The sequence below is a fragment of the Gossypium arboreum genome, chromosome 8 (genome assembly GCF_025698485.1).
Source record: "Gossypium arboreum isolate Shixiya-1 chromosome 8, ASM2569848v2, whole genome shotgun sequence".
Taxonomy (NCBI): Eukaryota; Viridiplantae; Streptophyta; class Magnoliopsida; order Malvales; family Malvaceae; genus Gossypium; species Gossypium arboreum.
This window is the reverse complement of record NC_069077.1, coordinates 117830593-117855677: the sequence shown is the minus strand read 5'-3', so window position 1 is coordinate 117855677 and position 25085 is coordinate 117830593. Positions and strand designations below refer to the sequence as shown.

Sequence of the window (25085 nt, the reverse complement as noted above, 5' to 3'; positions counted from 1 at the left end):
TTGTACTTTTTTACCCTAAACCCTAAATTTCAAACTCTAAACATTGAACATTAAACTCAAACCTTAAATCCAAACCCAAAACCTAAATTTTAACTTTAAACTTAAACCTCGAACCCTGAACTCTGAGTTCATGGTTTGAGGTTCATAATTTGTGTTTGGGGTTTGGGTTTAGGGGCTCATGATTTAGGATATAAGGTTTGGTGTTTAGGGTAAAAAAATTCCAAAATTATGTATTAATGATATGGAAAAAATTTGTTAAAATGTCCTTAAATAATTGGAAAAGGACCATGGATCCTGCTAAGGGGGAGCTTTGGTTGATTGCCTATTAAGTTCGTTGGCTTAAAATTGTTCTGTTCAAAAAATTGAAGGGGGTATTTGAAGTTGCTGCAATGTATCGAAGGAAGTGCCCACTTCTTTCACCACTACGATAAAACGTCAACTTGTCATATTTGGAATGTTGACAATTTATTGAGCCAAATCTTTGAGTTGTGTTGATATTGTGGAATGATTTAAGTCCATCAATAGAGATCAATTCATTTGGAAAAACATATCTAGAAGATTGGATAGAATTGATTCATTTATATCGAATCCCTTGGATCAAGGAAATTGGATCGAATAGGTTCTAGAAAACTTGTCTTCTAATAGTACTATTATATTGTATTTAGCTATTTTAGTTACAGTTTAGAAGGGATTGTGATTAATCTTCATTATGTTAGCAAGTCTTAAAAATTTATATAATTGAGAGACTTTTATAGGTTATTGCATTGATTTTTGGGAGCACTTATCTGTTTAATTAGGAACATTATTTTGTGATTGTAAAACTTTTGCGTGGTTAGTTTTACAAGCTAGTTCTCAAGGAGAGAATTTAGTGGGAAGAGATTTAGTCTTTAAAGTACAAGAGTGAGGATTCCTCATTAGGGTGTGTTAGAACTAGGACCACTAGTTATATTTGTTTCGAAGATAATGAATTCAACTCACTGAGTTAGGCTTCGCAAACGTAGGAAAACTGAACTACATAAACAATTTTGTTGTCCTTTGTTTTCGTTATGCTTGTTGCAATTATTGTAGCCCACTTTTGCATTCACTTTTGCTCATATTTCCTTTCTTGTAAATTTAATAATTGTTTCATCTCAAAAAAAAAAAAAAAGTAGAGAAATGGATTTGAATCAAATTGAATTTTGTGATATCATTTGTTTTTTTGGTTTTTCACTTGCTTTAGAGATTGCAATATGTTTAAAAAATTGAATGAAATTATTTAAAGATGGTTAAACTACAAAAAGATCTAAATTAGCTATTTTTCGTTAGACCTATTTTAGAGAAAGGGATAGAGTCATTTTGTTAGCTTTTGTTTTTCGTTTATTTGTTAACAGAAAATCAAAACAAACAAACAAACAAAAAGGTCAAACATATAGAAACATCGTAACTTTATCTGTATTTTCCAGACAAAAATTGTAGACATTTAATTGATCCTTCTGCCACTGTTAAAATTTTGTATTACAACTTCTTCTTTTTCTTATTTCTTTTTTAGAAATAAGAAAAAGAAGAAGAAAGAAATACAACGATGGGAACATTGAATACTCTTAGAAAGGCATATGGGGTTCTCAAAGACAAAACCAAGATTGGCCTTGCAAAATTCAACAGTAATTTCAAGGTGTATAATTTATTTTCTCTTAATTATTTTTAGGTTTAATTATTAATTGTTTTAATATATAATTTGTTTGATATTCATGCAGGAATTAGACATTACAATTATAAAAGCGACCAACCATATTGAATCTCCTCCAAAAGAACGGCATGTTCGAAGTTAGTTTTCCATATATAAAGCAATGGCTCTTCTACATGAGTTTATGTTTATTTTTTTAATACATTTTTTTATTAATGATTCTCATTTGGTATACGTGTTTTGTTTTTTCATTTGGAATGTTGGTAGAAATATTTGCAGCAACGTCAGTATCACGACCACAAACAGATATAGCATATTGCGTTCAAGCTTTAGCAAAAAGATTATCCAAGACTCGAAGCTGGATTGTAACATTTTTTTTTTACCTTAATTTCCTCTTTTTCTTATATTTTACATTTTTGGTGTTTTTCATTAACTATATATACATTCACAAAATTGGTCAATACAAAAATGTTTTTTTTTTATCGTGGGAATTTTCTTACGTGTTATTGTAAAATAAATTTTAAATCTTCAAATAAAATAATTTATTTTTCAATGAAAACAAAAGAAATTTATTTTCATTTAGAATTTTGAAAAAAAATTTGCAAATAATTTTTTTTCTTTCATTTGCTTATCCTTTTTGTTTTTGGTTTCCATGTGGTTTACCAAATGAAAACAGGTTGCTACAAAGATATTGATAGTTATTCATAGAACATTAAGAGAAGGAGATCCTACCTTCCGAGATGAGCTTCTAAACTACGCTCATAGAGGAAATTTTCTCCAAATATCTAACTTTAAAGATGATTCAAGTCATTTTGGTACGTTGATATTTCCAATGTCATATATCAATTTTATGTAATTTTTAATGTAAATTTGATTTTGAACCTTAACGCTGAGGTTACAATATTTTAAGTTTATTTATAGTATATACAAACAATTATATTATCCTTAAAAAATTTATTGGCCTAATAATATAAAAATATTTGAGTTTATTTGTATCAAAATTACAATTAATGCACATAGTTAAATTAAAATCAAAGTTATATATAAAAAATAGATTTATGGCACACTTATAATATGGGTGTAACAAATATACTTACTAAAATTTTATATAAAAATTAAATGATGCTTTAATTATAATGATAAAGTTAAATGTTTCATATGTATGTGTTCTTAGTTCATATTATTTTATGGTTAATTTTTCATTGATTTATAAAATATAATAGGACATAAACACTTTCATATAACTTACTTTGTATATATATATATATATATATAAGAGTTTTAGTAATTTTCCGATTGAATTGGCTCGTGACACAATATAAGTAAGCAATAGATTATATAAAATCAAAATTCACATATTATATCAAATTAATTTACTCATTTTACTTTAATATTTTTAGTCAATAAATTCTTATAAACTCTAATAAGTACGCTGGTTTTTTTTTTTTTTGAGGATTGTCACACAGTATGGGTTAAGACGTATGTAATTTTTCTAGAAGAGAGACTCGATTGTTTTAGAGTGTTACAATATGACATTGAAGCAGAACGATTGATAAAATTAGCATCCGGTGGCTCAAGCAAGGTTCTTATTTTAGATGTTATAATCAAAGTTAATATTAATTAATTATAGGATGAATAAATTTTCTTTATTTTTACAGGGACAAAGTAGAAGAAAGAGTACCGAGGAATTAATAGAGCAATTGCCAGCACTACAACAACTTCTTTCTCGTCTTATCGGCTGTCAGGTATTTGTTTTTATTTCTCATTTTAAATTAGCGCAGTATACCTTTTCATTATTAAGAGGTTAAAAAATATTTAGTATTCTTTAATACTTTGTTTATATCAATTATAAACTCTTGCAGCCTGAAGGAGCGGCTTCTGATATTTACCTTATCCAATATGCATTAGCTTTGGTATGTGCTCAATACATAGATATCCTCTCTTTTTTTAAAAAAAACCTTTATAAAATTAATAACACGTCCATGAAAAAGAGAAATTAATTTATTATTTAAGGTCTAAAGGTTATGTATTTTATTAATCAATAAATTTCAACTTTAAATTTTCAGTTGCATTTTGTATAAACCTTTTCTTGTCTGTATTATATATTGTTAATGCAGGTATTAAAAGAGAGTTTCAAAATATATTGTGCTATCAATGATGGAATTATGAATCTCATAGACGTGGTAGGTTATGTTGGCACTGAGATAAAAATAATAATAATATTATAAGTTTATATTTCATTATATATTAATGTCAAACTTTTTTTTTTTACAGTTTTTAGAATGTCACAAGATGATGCAATCAAAGCTCTCGAAATATACAAAAGAGCTGGTCAACAGGTTGATAATTTTTTATTTAAAAATACTTTTAATTTTAATATATTACTACTTGGAGTAGAGTTTCATTTTTATGTTTTTTTTTTGGAATATATATTTTTTAAAAATGTACGCAGGTAGAAGAACTGGCTGAATTTTATGAATATTGCAAAGGATTAGAACTTGCTAAGAACTTTCAGTTTCCAACATGAAGACAGGTTAAATTCTTATATATATATATATATATATAAATTATAATGCACATAGTGTCTTACACTTGTTTTTCCAATGCAATGAGCTGAAGCAGCCACCACCATCTTTTCTTGCAACAATGGAAGAATATGTAAAAGAAGCTCCACAATCGGGTTCTGTCCAAAATAAATTAGTAAGTTGTTTCAAAAAAAATTATTATTATGTGCAATTTTATTTACATATAAAATTTAAATTTTAAAAGGATTTGTTATAATGTCTAGAGTTAAAAAGAAAAACCTCAAACTAGTCAACACATTATAATAGTAATTACTATATAGTTAAAAAGAGATTGAGAGCAATAATTTAAAAAGTTGTATTTTATGAGGTGTTGAAGAAAAATATAAATTTCAGAATTTGATTCTAGGAAAATGAAGGGCGAGAGCAAGTACCAGAAGTAGCGTCAGATGAAACAAAAAAGCAAGGAGAAATTAGAATTAATAAATTATTGATTAATGACCAAGAAAAGAACAAACTGGAGGAACCCCGACAACTTATACCAATGGAAGATTTGTTGGTAGGTTTTTTTTTTTAATATGTATTTCAGTTTTCATTTAATAAATGTAATATATGTAGGTTGAGGTTTTTTTACTAAACAACTTCTTGTTTTTTCTTAAGGGTCCATATGAAACAAATCCGACAACTCTCGAAATAGAGAAAAACAATGGAATGGCTCTTGCAATTGTTCCGTCAGGTATTTTCAAATATTGCACTTTGATTTATTTGCGAGTTTTTTAAGTTTGATTTTCAATTTCAATAATCTGTTTTACAAAATTGAAAAAGTTAAATTTTTTTTTGTTTCTTGTACTTTTGAAAATAGAGAAAATAACATTATTAAACTTTATTGTTAAATTAGTGACTTGAAAATCAATTATGTAGTAATTTATATGCAAGTAATTAACAAAAATAGTATTCCAATCATTTACATGCAAAAAAAAAAAAGGCAAAATTTAACTATACAAGTTCATCTGTTTACCATCAATTGGAATAACTTTTCAATTCTCATAAAATACTGAAGATTAAAATTTGATATATAAAACTATCTCTATTTTCGTAAAATACAGAGATGAAATTAAAAATTAAATCAATGTTTTATCCAGATCAATGGTTTTTGTTTTTAAAGATTTAGGTTTCAACTTTTTTATTTAAAATCCATAAATTGATCATGTCAACTAACTTTTAATCTTTTTCTATGAAGGAACTAATTTAGCAAGTCATAATTTAAGTGAACAATGGGACCTAGCGCTTTTTACAGCACCGAGTAACAACACAACTCATGCGGTAGAAAGTGAATTGGTTAGTTTTCTTTACTCAATGTTCATTATGCTACTATTATGGGGTAGGGGGTGTGACGTGTCTGTTTTAGGGCTTAATCTCTTGACCGCATTAGTTGAACTATCGGTTGAATGTCCACATTTAACTTTATAATAAAAAACATTTACCCAAAAGATTGTGTTATTACATCCATTTAGTGGTAATTGTAGTGAATTGTTTTGGACAGGCGAATGGATTCAATAAGTTATTAGTATATAGCGTTTATGAAGATGAAGCTATTAGAAGACAAAAACAGCTGACAAATGCAAGATATGGATATGAAGGGGTGGCTATTGTTCAAAACCCATTTCAAGATACATTTATAATGCCCAACCACATTGCAGCACCAACTAATGTACAGATGATGCCAATATTGACTCAACAACAACAATATCCACAACAGCAGCAACCAATGATGATGATAGTACCTTACCGATACCCTCAACAGCTACAAGTGCAACATATAGGTCATTTTAATCCCTTTGGAGAACCTCCTCTTTTTAGCATCCCACCAAATTCAATTTTACTGCAATAGAACCATCCTACATTATTTTAAATTTTATTTTTTCTTCTTTAATTTAATTTATTCATGTATATGTTTTCACTAATGCAAACATTTAATAAATGGTATTTGAAATTATTTGGACCATGAGTAAGTTCGTTGTAATCTTTTAGACTATATTAAAATTTTTATCATGTAATCTGATTCAATTAATTCAAATAAAATTTTTAGATACAATTTATTAATCAATTTTTAAATAAAATACTACTTTTATAAATGAATCAATGTGGTACATGAAACATTTATTACATCCAATAATATGGTGGGGATGTCTTTTATCTAGATTTCATCCATCCTCTTCACTAAACCATGCTCTACAAGAATATGAAAGGGCTAGATTATTAGCCTTTGAAACGATAAAGTTGTTAGAGGCCTTCCTTCGACAATAAATGATCCAATTCAAAGACAATAGTTGCCAGATTTCTTTTTGTACAAAATGCCCATAGAATAACCACTCCAATGGCTACTTTTTTAAACCCATTTCCTTTATAGATATTTGAAAGCCATGGTACGAAGCCCTAAAAAAGTTATTTACTCATCCAATAGTAACCCATTTCCCTCCAAATTACCATTGTCGTAAGACAACCCTAAATATGATGTAATATAGTCTCAATCTCCATCGTGCATATGAAATAACACTCATCAACAATTACCAAACCATTGGTAGTGTGGTCTTAGCCTCCATCCTATATATTGAGGTTGCTTACAGTTCCTTTTAATTAATTGAATTTCTATGGGTTGTAAGTTCTCTTATTTGCTACAGGGTTTTGTTAAAACACCAAATGAAAAGCTGGTTAGAAACTTCGATTGTTATACTTCATTGTTGAACTTTATGTTATAACATGAATAACAAGAAGTTTTCTATGACATTCAAAGTAGTTTGTATTCGTGACCTTGACTTGTAAATGCTTAATGTTTTCTTTTCTTTTTTTATTATTATTAAAGGATGTATTAAGTAGCAAATGCAAGATATTTAATGTACAAAAGGAACTAGATAAAGTTTGGATAATGTCTAATCTTTTGTAGGAATTTTGAAATGTGTGAAAATTTTCAAATTTGCTTATACTTTATTTGATAAAGTTGGGCAGCTCACTTGTGCAGTAGATAACATTTTGAATTTAAAGTTAAGTATTTCAAAATTGGAGCTTTATCTAGCATAAATCAAGTTCGAAATTCAAAGATTACTTATCTTCTTGAGATAAGCTAGAAAAAAGTAGCCTATAAATATAACTATCGCAAATGATGAAAGCAGATTTTTTGAGTGCTTTATTTGTACTTTTCAAGAGTATTTTCTTTGAATTACTTGAGGCATTCTTCCGAGCATTTTACTCTCCAATTTATTTAGATATTATTCATAAAGAGATTTTGTTTGTAAAAGAGATTTTTGGGTGAGTAATTGTAATAATTTGAAGATAACTTTAAAGTTGGAATTATCCATTAGAGTGAAGGTAGACTAAGCTTAAATAAATAGTTGTTTCAAATTAATTGTTAAGTAAAATCATTCTTTGATATAGGCTCTACAAGGTACGACTATTGAATCTAAGTTGTGTTAACACAATTGGTATCTTTCTACTCTTTACTTTATTACTTAATTCACACAATAGTATCGTTGCATTCTTTGTTATAACAACAAAATTGACCAAAAACTTCATCAAAGGCAAACTACGAGTACTTTTTCAATTGGTATTAGAGCAGACTTTAAACATACTTGAAGAAGATCCTGGTCTCACTTAGCTAACATAAGATCCATGAAGGAAGGTAGTTCAATCACTTGAGTACTATTGATACTTGGTTCATTAAACTATTTGTAGTGGAAGCCGACTTTCATCATGTCAATAAATGAATGGGCTTGGAAGGCTTTAAAAGATGGGTGGACTCGACCAACAACCATGGCTACTGACGGCACCATACTTTTAAAGAAGAGAAGCAAATACACAACTAATGAAGTGATAAATGCACATAGCAATTCAAAAGCCTTAAATGCAACATTCAATGAAGTTGATATGGAGTAATTTAATATCATCTCAATGTGTGAGTCAACTAAGGAAGCATAAACAATATTGCAAAATCAAGATTAAGTAAATGATATCATACACATGTCAGAACTTTAGATTCTAAAAACCAAGTTTGAAATTTTTAAAATGCATAAAGATGAAATTTTTTTTGAGTTTTATGTGCATTTATGTTAACTTTATAAGGAAGTATTTAGTCTTGTAAACATTTCTCTAATGTTAAACTAGAGCATGAGGTTATGTGATTCTTACTAAAGAGGTTTGCTATTAATGTTACATCAATCGAGGAAGCTAAAAATTTCACCACACTCAGGAGAGACAAACTCATAGGTTCACTTAGAACCTTTAAAATGAATGTGGAGGAGACTAAAATAGATAAGATCAAACCTAAAAAGTATATTGCTTTCAATGTTCAGAAAGATGTTGTACCAAAAAGAATTAAACAATTGGATCCATTGTTGAAATTAAAGAGCAATTGGATGAACTTACAAAATATTTCAACAGGGCCTTTAAAAAATTCTCTAAAAATGAAAATGAATTCAAATGTTGTAAAGGACGGTAGTCAAAACAAGATCCATGTGGAAAAGAGTTCTCAAGCAAAGAAGACGATTCAAGGCTATAAATGCAAGGTCTTTGGACATATTCAATCTAAATGTGCTAACATCATCAAGAAGCAAAAGTCATTTGCAATAACTTGGAGTGATGAAGAAATGTTTCTAATTTAGATAAACTAAGAAACTATGTTACACTTGTTGCATCTGTTGAAAATCATGTTGTAATAAAGTCCAAAATAGTGACAAAGTTAAATTCAAATAATGAAAATGCACCCTTTGAATCGCTGGAGGAAGCTTACTACCATATGTTGAAGAAATGAGAAATGGTATGCCTGATGAATGAGTCTTTAAGGGAAGAAATTATCACGCTCAAACAACCACAAAGCTCAAATTGATTATCAAATAACAAGATGATGTGATTACTGAAAAATGTGACTCTGAAAGAAACCAAAAAGAATTAAATGATGCAAAAGTTGAGTTAAAGAGATTTGAAGGCTAAAGTGTGAAGCTTCATGAAATTTTGACATCTACAATATTCGAACTAAGCCATTGAGGATTTAATTACACTTACTTACAATGATAAGAAATTTAAATCTTTTATAATTCTTGTTAAAGCTAAAGATGTATGTTCTTCATTTGAGGAAGTGAATAAGAGATATAGAAGATTTATTTGTCACAATTATTGGATAGAAGGGCACATTAGACCCTCCTATTATAGAATGATGAGTGACTATGACAAGCAATTTCAAACTATTAAATGTAATGTTGCAACAACAAATTTAACAGGAATATTTCGATAAAATCATATTTGGGTGAAAAAAGATGAACCACTTTTTAGTTATAATGATCAACAAAATATCAATGGTCAAGAGAAACATAAATTGCAACTTATATAAATCATATTGAAGATATATCTAATATTAAACATATTATATCTAGATTTCATGAAGATCCTTATTATTCTACGAGTTACAACCCCTATTATTGATGATGTAGCATTTGATTTCATCCCTTCTAAACAATTTTATGCAATCTAGTAAGACGTAAATAGAGTAAGGGAGAGTAATATCGTTCAACTGGTGTTAATGGTTACTTATACTATGTCTTATATTTATGCTAACTATGGTTGATTTATTTTTGTTTTTTGTATGATAAGATTTGACATGATGGTTGAATTTGTTTGGCAAGTTTTTATCAAATTTGGTTTCTAGCAAGATCTAACGGTGAATAAAATTACATGTTAAGGGAAGATGAATTTTATTGTTGATCTTATTTTGGGACTATTTGGTGATCAAGTGACTATACCTGTGCATTATGCATTTGACTTGTAACATGTAAAGTATCATGATTGAGCTCTCCTTTATTATATATCATCATGAAAGCTACTTATCAAGTGCTCATCCAATGACCTTGTCATAAATGTGTTTCCCTTATAAAATATCCTTAGTCTCTTTGGGATAAATTTGTTCTCCCAATATGATCCTATTTTATTTCATGGTAATCATTGCATCTTCCTTCATCAAATGCTTGCTTTTTTTGTGTTAGAGCTTTCATACTCCTGCCAACAGCTTACTGGATTCTCTATTTTTGGGACTTATACCTCCTAATTTCTGCTCCATGTAGAGCTTACCGTAACCGTCCCATCTTTAGAGCAACAAAAAAGATGAAATAAGGGAAGAAAATAAAGTAGAATTGAGATAAATCCTCTCCTGGAAGTGACCTCTCAGCTATTTATAGCCCTTCTCGCACGGTCTCCAACTGTGTAAAATTCGTCCTTTGACAATCATTATGTTTCCCACTTACGAGTCAACTGGTTTAAATCCAACCAAACCGACCTTGGATTTCAACCAGATCCTAAGTTGGTTATTTAATCCTCCTAACTTTCCAATAAAATTCACCAAATGATGTATTCTTTCAATTTAATCCCTCAATTATTTCTAAATTTCTAGACCTAATGGAAATTAGGTGTGACATTTATCATAATAGAATCTATGAGAAAAATATATTTAATTTTCTTATTCAACAAAGCTGTGATGACTAATCAATTTAATTCTTACTTCGAACTTAAATTATTTAATTATAATTAATTAAATAATAATTTAAAAAACTTAAATTAATTTCTAAGTCATCTTTTGTACTTAGTAAGAAAACACATTCACTATGGACAGTGATACATGCTGTCTATTTCTCTTACTTATTTGTTTTCATTCATTTCATATTGTCAGTTTTACATGCAATTCATTTATGGTTATTCGAGCTAGCAGAAGGACTGATTGGACATATATAATTAGCGCTCAAATAGTTTGAAATTAAGTTTTACTTCTTTTCCTATTAAATACAACATTATTTAGTTATGAAGTCATTCCATTAAAGTATCATGACTGAGCTTTGTTTTATTATATATCATCACGAAAACTACTTATCAAGTGCTCATCCAATGACCTTATCATAAATGTGTTGCCCTTATAAAATATCCTTAATTTCTTGTTCTCCCAATATGATTCTATTCTATCTTATGGTAATCATTGCATCTTCTTCCATAAAAAGCTAAAAAGCTAAGTACTATCAAATAGTAATTAAATCATTTATCACTAAAAAAAATGACCCGTTGTCACGTTACTTTTCATATATCATGTATCATTAAGAAGATACCATTTACTTTTATTGGGCTATGAATTCCATTATTGTGGAATGATGCTACATGTTGCAAAAGTTGTATATCCAACATATCATTTTTTAGTTTCGTATCTATTTGAACTCAAGCTTTCATTTACATCAAAATATACGAGTCACGCATACATAATCCATCATCCACTTAGGATTAAAATATATCACACTATGAATATCACAAGTAAATAAATTCATAAATTGATATATAATATATTCTACTTGGGTCCTGTTGATGTACTATCAGTTAAATTAGACACATTTATATCTTTACCTTTTGGGAGTTATTCACTCTGATACCCAAGATAATTTATCTCCCCAAGTGGACTTGATAGACGAGATATTAGTCTTTTAATTGATTTTCTTAATTCTGATTAAACTTAAATTATCTACTATTACGCATTACGATCTGACCACGTAATATCGCTTAATATTAGTTAAACATTAAATAATCAATAAGCCAATATTTGCTTTTATTTTGCTTTACATGGAAAAACTATTGAGGATAATATATTAAGATATTGATTATTCTGATGGATATATTACTAAACCAATTTGTTTGAAAAATTACAAATCCATATAAATGAAACCACTTCACTAAGAGCATTAGATCCTAGCAGTTGATTCTCTGTTAAATTTGGGTTGAAAGGTTCTTTGTCATGAAATTGTTTAATATATGATAGTTTTGCATATTTCAGCTGGCCAATCTATGATTATTTGATTGCATTCTACTCCTCTAGGTACCTTTGTGAGAAAGTTGAAGCATATGTTGCTTTAAAGAAGTAAGTTTTTGTTTATTTTTATGCTTGTATTCTATGTGCAAGTTTAAAATAAGTTACCATTCCATTTTTAAATTGTAGGAGATTTTACCTAATTTTCCATTTTAAATTAATTAATTAATTCTAATTCTTAACATTGAAAACATGATATAATGAATTCAAAACTTTGATTGCTATGCTCATACTATAACATTGGGATCAAACCTTCTCCGTAGACTTCATGGATATTTAAGCTATTAATTAGGCCTCTTTATTAATAAGGAACATGTTAAATGTTGGCCAAATTACATTTGAAAAGGTGGGGAAGATTTTCAAGACAGGAGACTAGAAGGAGTTTCTAGTAATTTGTCTTGAAAGTTCAATACAGATCTTAAATGAGAATTTGTAGTTAATGTAAGAAAAGAAATTATTTATAATACTTCTGATTGAATCTAAATTGCCAAGTACCAGCATACAAAGATTGCATTATCAATCTATCCATATGGAGAAAATTGCCCCCTCTACAAGTTTTGTGGCTGATGACTCGTAACCTCTAAGCCAAGGTTCACGAGCTAACGATACAAGTTTAGCTAGGAGTAGTTATGAATCTAACATCGCAAGCTGTTGATGATCATTCCTCCCAATACAATGTTAGAACGATTGATGCGACTCTAATATGAAGTCATGTGATAGTCTTCGAGATCGAACCATTTAGTCCATCATACCATAAATTACTTTATGTTACTTTCAACTATAAGTTGCATTATGTTTTTATTCCGTGGCTTTGTATTTTACTTTTTGAACCTTAGTACTTGGGTTTAACTTTTTGTTTGGTAGATTTTATATATTTGCAATCATTTTGTTACTTTATTTACATTATGACTTTTGGTTACTTTTAATATTACCATCATGACTTTTGATGATTTTTCATTTCTTTTTTTTTGTGAAGTTTTCATTTCTTTCTTTATCATTTAGCCAAATAAAAGTAACTAAAAGCATTTTTTTGGTGACGTTTTTTATTATTTCGTTATCTTTTAGTCAAAAAAATAAAAGTAACTAAAAGTATCCATTTTGTGACGTTTTTATTCTTTCGTTACCTTTTAGTAAAAAATAAAAGTAACTAAAAATGTCTTTTTTGTGACGTTTCTAAATCGATTATATAAAAGTAACTAAAAGTGTCATTTTTAAACTATTTGTTCATGATGCTTTCTAAACATCACAAAATACACAACATTTCGCAACATTTTTAAATCATTTTTCGTGTTGATTTGGATTGATTTTTTCATGATGTTTAAGGAAATCATTTTGTAACACTTGTGTTAGGTCAATATGATGCTTTAAAAAGTAATGAAAGATAATACTTTTCACGACGTTTTAAAAAGTCACAGAAAAGATACCTTTTTGTGAAATTTTTAAAAGTCTTAACTTTTAGTTATGCTATATCCATGACGTTTCACCAAAAAGGTCATAAATGGTTAACATTTACTTTTCATGACATTTTTGGTGTAGTGAGAGTGAGGGTTAATTGAGGTTGCAATTATCCACTAGGTTGAAATCAATAGCTGTATCGAGTTCATTGTTCAGTAAAATCATTCTTTAAGCTAGGCTCCACAAAGATAAGATTGTTGAATTCGACCAACATTGACAAAGTTGATGTCTTTCTGCTATTTACCTTCTTATTTAATTCACATACTAGTATTATTGCATTCCTTGTTATAACAACAAACTTGATGGAAAACCTCAACAAAGGCAAACCGTGTATGCCTTTTCAGGGTTATTTTCAATGAAGGATAAGGATGAAAGTGGTGATTAACTAAGGCTTCAAGATGCAAATTTACTAAGGATGTTTAAATTAATGAAGAGAGAGTCATTTGAATTGTTGCTTCATACTAATCTAAACCGAAATTTGAGATCCACCGTAGGGTTCCACTTAAGAAAACAAATGTTATGAAATTTTCTAATTAGATGAAGTGGTTATTATCTCTTTAGCCTAATTTTCCTCTTTCCATCAAAAAGAAAGGGGAGAGAATAAAGAAAGTTCTCAATTCTTCTAATTGTAATAGGCAACTAAAAAAAAGGCACTGAGAAGTGAAAAAACCTCGTTGTAGTTGAGAGCCTCTATTGTCATTTCATGGAGAAATAACTAATTTTAGAAAGTGATCCTTGTCCTAAACTCATTTGGACCCATTAAATTAATCACAATTATTAGAAGGGATGGAGCTTTAAAAAGTTCTTAAGCTTTCGATTTAGTGTTAAAAGAGCAGGGAAGTATCCATTTTATGCATCCATGAATTTTAGTTGAATAATTGTTGTTAAATGTGTATTGAATATTTATTTAAGCTAGAGATCAGAACATGGGTGAATGAAGTACAAAAGGTAAAGAGAAGCTAGTGGATTGAAGTTTGATGCGATGCACCTAGTGTTTTAGAAGCTTATCAACAAATTTTGATGTGATTTATGATCTATAACTAGGAAATTAATGAGAGTTTAATGTGCTTAAGAATTAAATGATGAAAAGTGGCTTAGTGTGAGAATGTAATTGATTGCAATTAATAATGTAATTATTATTAGAAATGACTATATTTAAAATAAGACATGAAAAGATATAAAAGAACATGTTATTTGATGACTAATAGATCATGTTCATGTATGAGAAACAGAACAATAATAATGATGAAAAGTTGATAATTGACAAAAGGAGATTTAAAAATGATATGCATATAGTCAAAATATAAAAGAATAGATTATAGCCATGAAAGCTCAAGTAAGGAACCTTGAATGGAGATCGTTATAATGAAATTTTGTGACTAGTCATGTTTCTTAATTGAACTTGGAGCTTAAATTAAATTTGGTTTGCTCTTATGCTAGCTAAGTTAATGTTAATCATGATGTTTGTTAAAAGTGTTATTGATTTGCTTAAAAACAATGTTTACACCAAGCAATTACCAAATGAAATGTATTAATATTTTTTAATCATGTAATACCTTCATAAATCATAATATGAGGTTTTGAAATATAGATGGTATGCCAATAGGACTATAGCAGTACCACATTTTACCATTATGATATGTTGGTTTGTGTATGAGTGCTTGTATGAGTATGATAGTTAAAGGACATTTTTTTCATTGGATTCGTTAGATGGGGTGCAATGATCCATTAGTATCATCGAGTGGGGCACTTTGTACCAATATCGTTATTAGATGATCGTGATCTATATAATTAACTAAGTTCTATTATGAGTTACTAAAAGTGAAATTGTATTAAACAATAAAACTATATTACAGGAGCTTAATTAAAGTAGCAATAATCTAAATCATAAATACATTAACAAGCCATAGAGTTATGTGACTTAATTGTGATATATGTTCCTAAAAAGTGTTTAAAAAGATTATATTGTAATAATGGTGTATTAGTGATGCTATCTGTTGGGGTGAAAATTTATCTGAAAAGTGTGTGAAAGATTATGATCCTTGAGAAGATCACTTGAGAATGCAACATATAAAAATGATCCTAGAAAGGTTCAAAAGTTATTAGATCAAGCCCTTGACTAAGCCCAAGCCCAAAGCTCTTCTCAACCTCAACCCCTACTAGCAAGAATCACTTGCTTATTGGTTCAATGCATCTTTACAGATACTTTCATGCTAGCCACCACCAGGACATCCAACACCAAGTTGCTTCCCTATTGGTTATAAATTCAATACCACTCTAGCATTCAAGGACAAGCCTTTCAATACCAACAACTCAGTTCTCACTACACAATCCAATCTACATCAAAAAAGTCTCCTCTATCCTTATATTTCAAAACTTTTCCTTTCATATAATGTTTGAGTCCAATTACTAACTTGAACATCAAAGTTTACCTCAAAGGGAAGCCTTCCAATGCCCACTAACCTTGCCCCATCTTTCGCAAATGTCATTAGCTCAAAGATCAACCTCAACGAGCACCAAGATCATCCTCAGGTCTAACTTAGCCGATCCATTATGCTGGGTAGACCACAAATCACACCTAAATCATCTCTAGAGACTAACTCAGTTGATCCACTACCTCAGGTGAACCTTAGGTCATGCCAAGATCATCACCCAAAGACTAACTCAATTGATCTACAACATCAAGAGGACCCTAGTTCTTCTCAGGATCATCTATGCAACCGAATGTCCTGCTTAGGATCATCTGGTCTAAGATCATCTATCGAGATTTCAAGAGTTCACCACCATCCCAACATCTCATCCTTGATCATCCCTACATCGTCGTCATCGTCCGAATCAACTTTGATGACATTCCATCTTCACCCACCAGTATCCCTCCACACTTGAGAAACTATGCTCTTAGTGTTGTAATTCGAATACTTTTCCACCCTTAACACTATCAAACCGCTATACCATATTAGATTCTAACTATTTTTGAAATTAGAATGCATGATAAATACATGTTTACAAGTGAATAGAATTAAAAAGAGCATTTAGTATGATTGTTGTATTAAGATTCCATAATTAAAAGTATGGTTATGTAACAACCCTACACTGGACTTGATTGTCGGGTCAAGATATCGAGATACTATATTTGTTGTCGAAGCAACAATAGTCAAATTCATTTGGTTTTGAATACTTATTTAATTAATTTGATCAATCTAAGCTTTTGATATGCCTTAGTATCATTTTCAAGTCTTATACGGGTTTATTGTAGCCTTTAAAATAGTATAAAGAGGAACAGGGACTAAAGTGAAAGATTTTCAAAATTCTGGGGTGATTCGCAATATAGTTATTTTGTTTTCGCAATGAGAATTCTATTTCCCATGTTTTATCATATTTCAAGTTTTTTTAATATCCAAGTCCTTTTTCAAAGCTCAAAATTTAATCAATTCAACTCATTTCACATATATCATTCACATTTACGCATTTATAATCTCAAGTTTTGTAACACCCCTAACCCGTAACCGACATCGAATTAGGGTTACGAGGCATTACCAGGCAGACAGAACATTTTGGACCAATTCAAAATCACAGATATTATTTAACATCATTTCATAAGCAATCATCACTTAAGATAGTCTACGAGACCAAAAACATAAATTTAAGAACGGTTAGAACTAAACCGAACACATTCATAAAATTCAGAACATAGAAAATTTTCAGTTCTGTTAAGGTCACACGCCCGTGCGTTCAAGCCGTGTGCCTCACACGGGTATCAAACACACCTATGTGAACCAGCCGTGCCAAAACAGGGTAACTATATTGACTTTCACCCACGGCCAATAGACACGCCCGTGTGCTTTGGCCATGTGATATTTAGCTAGCTATTGACTCTAGCCCACGACCATATGACACACTCGTGTCAAGGCCGTGTGATTTTTAAGAGAATACTGTTTTGTTTACACGGCCACAAGGCACGCCCGTATTCCCTGACCGTGTGGCACAAAGTAGGCTTGATTTAAGCCAACTTGCCACCCCTAAATAGGTATTTTCTACTATCAATACTTACAACATTCATGTGACCATTAACAACCAATTTCATGCTCAAAACATGCTTCATTATAAAAAAAACATATTAGCTCATAAAACACTACAAACATACACCATTTGGCACCATCAACCAAATACCAAAACCATATACAACATTTCATTTGCTAGCCAACTCTCATGGCATAATATATACACATCAAAACTTATAAACATAGACCTTCTAGCCTATACATGCCATACTTTAAAATACTTACACTTTCAAAAGTACCAAAATGAGATCGATAGTGTGGTGACAATCCTCGACTATCCCCGAGTCTTCAGTGGCTACGATAACTGTAAAACAGACAGTAAACACACAGAGTAAGCTACAAAGAGCTTAGTAAGCCAAATATAATTGGTCTAACTACAAAAGCATATAAATACAATTCAACCATATAGATCCATAACCATTTCATAAAATAATTCATAAACTTAACCATGCTCCTTTGTTTGCATATATGTCATGCTTCATTTCCATACATATTTCATAGAGACAGAGTTTTTCATATTCATAAATTTAGTACGATACAAACGTACCTGCATAGGTTATACATTTCATATACTTAATCTCAGATTTCATACGCTATCATCAGACGGGTCAGAAATGATATAGATGCTCATAAACAAGTACAATGCCGACGTCCCAGACGTGGTCTTACATGTAACTCAATATCGATGCCTCTGTCCCAGACAGGGTCTTACACGAAATCAGATACGATGCCGATGTCCCAGACATGGTTTTATACGTAAATCTCAATCGAGGCCTGTGTCCCAGACACTTCTTACACGATGTCTCAGACAGATGTCAACTTTGCTTAGGAACATACACAGCTTTTCAAATATTATCATATTATCATACTTTACTCCAAAGATATTCATCAAGCACTCAAGGCCATCCAATACAGATTACAGTTTATACGTGCAGAATTTATTTCAATTATCACGTAATTGTAATTTGACTTACCTCGGACAGATTTCAGATAAAACGAGTCGTCTATTCAACTATTTTGGACTTCCCCCGATCTAAGTCCGATTTTCTTTGTTCTTGATCTAATACAATACAAATTCAACAATTCAATCATTCATTTCATTCAATTTAATCCATATACACATATTTAGGGCACTTTACATTTTAGCCCTTACATTTTCACACTTTGACAATTTAGTCCATTTTTCACAAAATCACCAATATGCAAAATTTCTTTGCAACAAGGGCTAGCCGAATTTTTATGGCTTCTATATAAGCCCATACAACATGTTTATTTCACAATTTAGTCCTTCAAAACCTCATTTTCACAATTTAACCCAAATAGCTCAATTTCATCAAAAACTCAAAGACAAAACTTATGAACCATCTACCAAGCCTTCATAATTCATTCAAAAACATCACAAAACTCATGATATCAAAAATGGCATTTCATGAAATCTTTAACAGAAACAAAAATTCAGACATGGGTTTTGAAGAACACAAAGCAATGATCACAGAAACGTAGAAATTATCAAAAACGGAACAAAAATTCTAACCTTAATCAAGCTTGGACAAGGCCGAACTTAGCTTGTTCTTTTTCTTTCTTTTTCCTTTGAATTTTCGGCCAAAGACGAACTAATATACATGGACATTTCATGTTTATTTTATTATAATATACATTAATATGCATTTTCCAATTTTGCCCTTTAATTAACAATTAAAAACTCCATCCACTAGTGTCCATACTTGTCCATGCATTAGTAGAATGGTCCAATTGACATGCAAGGACCTTTATTTTAAAAGCCAAGCCAAATAGGTGCTTTAGCATCTAGCACTCAACTTTTACACTTTACGCGATTTAATCCTTTTTTATAATTAAGCACAGAAACAGACAAATTAAATCACAGAAATTTTTACAGATGTAAATTCACATATCACAGACACAGAAAATAATATTAAAATATTTTTATACTTGGATTTGCCGTCCCAAAACTACTATTCCGACTAGGGTCAAAACCGGACTGTTACAAGTCCACATAATAAAACATTATATTCAATCAAAGATAGCAAAGCTATTAAAATTAACACAATTATCAAAGTTTTACAAATAAGTCCATTAGAGGACTTACACATACAAATACAGTTCACTTTTTTTACATACCATAACTATTGTCAACATATAACAATCAATTTATCAATTAGGACTACCTTAATTCATTTTATAATCATCACTCACTTAGTACCTTAACAATATATTTGAACTTCTTTTATGTATTAGTGAATCCATTATTTGCAACAACTTAGCAATATCACTCTTCTATCATTGTTCCCTCCTCCTCCTCTCCATTTCACTTCTTTAATTTATATATATATATATATATATATATATATAAATCTTTTGCTCTTAACATATGATGCTTATATCTAACATTAATTAAGGTTTCTCTAGTTACATACATACTCTTATCAAGGTTGTCCATTTGAGTGACAGTCACTAATTTATTTATATCTCAGTCTATATAATTCAAAATTAATATCTGCTTATTGTTTTTTGAAACTAGATTCAATGAGTTTTATACCATAAAAGTTTCAGAATTAAATCAATCAATACATTTTTTCTTCAAATTTTCCTATGTTCTATTGCTAGTCAACTCTAAATCTTCTTTACTAAAGACTAAATATCTTTTAGTGCAAGTCTTTTATTATGTTTCCATTTGTTTCAATTGAAAATAGATTCATTAATATTTTAGGCATATGAATTTCATCTCGTAAACATTTTTTACAATTTCTAATGAATTTTCAAAGTTAGAACAAAAGAACCTGAAATAATTCTGACATTGTCTTACAAAATTTATTATATCTTATAATCTACAATTTCATTACTTACAATGTTTCTTCTATAAAAAACTAGACTCGGTAAGATTTAATTTCATATTTTATTCAACCTCTAACTCGATTTAAAATTTTTTTGGTGAATTTTCAAATTGAATTACTACTACTAGGAGTGAGCAAAATTCGATTCGACTGAAAAAATCGAAAAAATTTGAATTTCGAATTAAACGAATCGAGTTATTCGAGTTATTTGAGTCAACTCAAATTTTTTTTGAATTTCGAGTTCGAATCGAGTTGAGTTTTTGAATTTGAATAACTCAAATAATTCGAATAATTCAAATATCAAACTATAATATTTTACATTTTTACCCTAAACTCCCAAACATTTTTACTGTTCCCTTAAAACTTTTATTCCTTCCCATTTTCCCCCCAAAACTTTTACTCCCCTCCCATCTCAACCTCTGATCTATCCAAAATCCATTTCCCACCAAAATTTTACTTTTCTATTTACTTTTTCTCAAAATTTTACTCACAAAAACCCTCAAAACTTTTTATTTTTCCCCAAAATTTTTACTCCTTCCCGCTTTCCCCCTAAAACTTTTACTCCCTTCCCATCCTACCTCCCATCTACTCCAAACCTATCCCCCCCCCCAAAAATTTTTTTAATATTTTCCTCCAAAATTTTACTCCTCCCATTTACTTTCCTCAAACTTTTATTCCCCAACCTTTTTTTTCCTCCTAAACTTTTACTTCTCACCCTTTACTCTCAAATAAAAATCAAAATTATCCAAAAAAATCAATAAATAGTAATAATTTTATTTATACATACTATTTATATTATTAAATTAAATTTCATATTTTATATTATTTATATTATTGAATTATTTAGTCATATTAAAATTGAATTATTAATTATGCCATAAAATATTCGTGTTAAAATTTTATATTGGTATCAATTTCACATTTTATCTTTAAAATAACTTTTATTAAAAATCACATTTTACATTTAAAATATTTTTAATTCTAAAATACATAGTGACAAGAATCAAAATAATTGAAACAACTAAGCAAGCAAAGAAGCTAACCCGTATATAAAAGATTAATAAATAAATTATGAGGTGAAGTTAATAAAAAAAATTGATTAAGGTGGACAAATTTTATTATGATAGGTGACAGTGGTTATAAGAACCCAAAATTATTTTTTAAAACTTAATTTAAACAAATATATTAAATTTGATTCGATTCGAATTCCATCTCACTCGACTCAATTCGAGAAAATTTCAAATCAAATCAGGATGATAAAATATGATTCGTCAACTCGATTAACTCGAAATTTTTTCGTTCGAATAGATTCTATTCGATTGAACGCTCACCCCTAACTACTACTATCCAAAAGCTATTTTAATGCTAATTTTTACTCTTTCAAGATTCTTTGTATTAATTGTCATTTAAACATACATAATCATTATACTTTTAATTATTTTAATTTAATCCTTAAAACTCACTCATCATCAACATATAATTTTATCATAACTTCTCTTATTTCAATTAAAAATTTCATAAGTTTACAATTTAATTCCTATCATTGTAATAGCCAATTTGGGTCTAAAACCCAAATTAATAAATCAAAAATAAACCCCAAACATAAACAAGTCCAAAGATTTTGTTAATAGTCCATAACCCAAATTAAAACCCAACAAGCCCAAAACAAAAAAACAAACCCTAGCCCAAAAGAAATACAACTTTCAGAAACCCTAGCCCCCTAAACTTCAGCCGTCGCACATCAGCAGGCCACTTCGCATGCCGCTCCTCCACGCATGTGTCCTCCACGCGCGTTTGACGCCGCTATTTGCAAATCAAAGCCAACACGAAAGCAAAAGAGGACAGTCAGTAGAAACAAATAAAAAAGACAAAAAAATAGAGGCAAAAAGTTTGTAACTTGCCTATTAAAGTCGAAATATTTTCCTTGTAAGTTTTTTACGCACATCAGTAAATCAAAACATAGAAGAGAAATTTAAAAAGGTTGTTGTTTTGATCCTTTTGTTTCTTTTATTTTCTTGTTTTCTTTGTTTTTTTTTTTACTTTTTTACAAATTTATTTTGAGTATAAAAAGTGAAAAAATAAAAAAGGAAAAGGGGAGTAGAAGCTTACCCGAATCTAATTTTGGCGTGGCTCCAACCACCGTCCACGGTGGAGCCAAGGCTGTTCGACGATGGTGCAATGATGGGTCTCAAAACCCTAGCAGAGGAAAAAAGAAAAAAGAGGGGTGCAGATTTTTTTTTTAAAAAAATGGGACAGAATAAATTTTTTTAAAAAAAATTGCTTTTATAGAATGGCTGAAACGGTGTTGTTTAGGGCATGTTTCAGTGGCCCCAAAACGGCACCATATAAGGCCTCTAACTCGCGCAACCCGACCCGGTCCAAAAAGGGCGATCCTCGCCTTTTTATTTTATGGGTTATTTGCACAAATGGTCCCCCCGCTTTTGTGGCGCCATTCAATCAGGCCTATTTTTCGTTATTTTCATTTTTACAGATTTTACCCTTTAATTTTGTTTAGTTTTTAATCGAGTCCCCGACCCACTGATGCTTTGAAAAAGGACACGTGTCCCAGAGATAGGGTTAATTGCTTTTTTAGTCCTCGTATGTTTTCGCGCATTTGATTTTCATCCTTTTTTATTATATTATTTAAATTGTTTGTTTTATTTTTTTTACTTTTAATTTCATTTATGTTCGATTTAGTCCTAATATGTTGGATTTTAACCTTTAATTTGTTATTTATTTAATATTTTATATATTATTTCTTTCAAATTATTTTACTCATTTTAAATTTTTAGATATTATTCATATTAAACTATTTTATTATACATACATATATATATATATATATATTCTGTTTTTAATTTTTTGTTGGTTTTAAACTCTTTTACATATAGTCTATATTAAATTTTTATATATACTGTTTATTTTAAATTTTTATTTATTATCTATTTTAATTTTTTTATATAATGTTCATTTTAAATTTTTTATACATCATTTACTTTAAAATTTTATGTATTATTTATTTTAATTTTTCCCATATATTATTTATTTTAAATCTTTGTGTATATTATCTATTTTAAAGTTTTATATATATTACTTGGTTTAAATTATTTTATATGTTATTTACTTTAAATTTCTTTTACATTATTATTTTTAAAATTGTTTTTATTTTTATATATTACGTATTTTAAATTTTTTTGACATATTATTTAGTTTAAACTTTTATATGTAATTTTAAATTGTTTTATAAATTAGTTATTTTAGATCGTTTTATATATTATTTTATTTTAAATTGTTTTGTATATTAATTTTTAATTATTATTTACTTAAAATTGTTTTTGTAATATCTATTTTAAACTTGTTTTTTTATGTATTATTTGTTTAGAATTGTCTTATTATTTATTTTAAATTATTTTATATTATTTATTTCATTTCTTTATTGTTAATGTTAATACTTAAATAATGTATGTGGTGTGATTATTGTCATTGTGTATCATATTTCGGTTATTCGTATTTTCACATCATTGTCATTCACTTGTATAATGTTATATTCATATACTATTGTTCCATGCTCATTACTATATTTTTATCTCATGTCATCGCATCGTGAATTTAGCTCCAACTTATTTATCCAATATAGATCGTTTTATTTTACTTCAAACAAAATAATGCACATCTTTAAATATCATACTCGCTATATTTCAAAATGAAAATTTTCTAAATAAGGTAATATTTCGCGTTTTAGAAAATTCGAGGAATTGTGCCCTAACTTACGGGGTTTCGATTTTCTCGTTAAACCTAAATGGCCAAATATCCTTTTAAATTTCAAAACACATGAAATTTCAATCAAAATTAAAGAAAAACTTGTGCTCGGGAGTTCAAGGTATCACGTCCTAACTTACGGGATGTAATACTCCGATATCTCGAGACGAGGAAATCTTTAGCAATCGTTTTGATCTAATTCAAGCTCTTTTAAAATCGACATTAATAAAAAAAAAAGAGGATCGTATTTTTAAATTCTTTACGGATTTTCAACTTTCGACGTTAAGACATTAATTAATCAATTAGGTACCAATTTTGGGCGTGACGAGTGTGCTAATCCTTCCTCGCACGTAACCGACTCCCGAACTCGTTTTCTCAATTTTCATAGACCAAAATCATTTGTTTTAATAAATCGAAATATTTTATTAAAATGACCAAATTTCTAGGTGATCCGATCGCACCTAAATAAAAAGGATTAGTGGCGACTCCTGTTTTAATTTTCAAACAAAGTCGATTCCCCTTTTAAAAAAAAATGATTTCGACAATCATCATGTAAATTCATTATTTACTATAATTTCACCTTAACATCACTTTGTAATTCATTCAATAACACTCAAAATTCCATTTAAACTTCCTAACACAATACTTTATTTCACACATAAACTTTTGTACACTTTACAATTTAGTCCTTATTATAACAAATTTAATGTAACTTGAAATTTTCCCACACATTCACTTTTTATATCATCACAATTTCATCACACTTCATTTGTATTCTCTTTTCAATATTCAATTTCACATAACCTATTTTTTTATTTTACAATTTAGTCCATTTTTCTACTACTTCAATCTACCAATTTAATTTTCATGCATAATATTTGCACATTCACA

General features: G+C 29.2%; 1 protein-coding gene and 1 long non-coding RNA gene across 2 annotated transcripts; one reads left to right on the top strand and one right to left on the bottom strand.

The window, feature by feature from the left end:
* The first annotated feature begins 1269 nt into the window (after positions 1–1269).
* Positions 1270–4602, top strand: LOC108462819 (putative clathrin assembly protein At5g57200). The gene is given in 13 exon segments (XM_053032084.1): positions 1270–1651; positions 1734–1803; positions 1931–2028; positions 2340–2478; positions 2991–3001; positions 3126–3245; positions 3322–3408; positions 3526–3576; positions 3781–3850; positions 3938–4002; positions 4116–4196; positions 4286–4363; positions 4582–4602. Coding segments are annotated over 13 exon segments (981 nt in total). The 5' UTR covers positions 1270–1561.
* A 17313-nt stretch (positions 4603–21915) lies between these two features.
* Positions 21916–22683, bottom strand: LOC128296538 (uncharacterized). The gene is made up of 2 exons (XR_008287161.1): positions 22545–22683; positions 21916–22238 (listed from the first exon to the last, which is right to left on the bottom strand). It is a non-coding gene; the product is annotated as an uncharacterized LOC128296538 (long non-coding RNA).
* Between the last annotated feature and the right edge of the window lie 2402 nt (positions 22684–25085).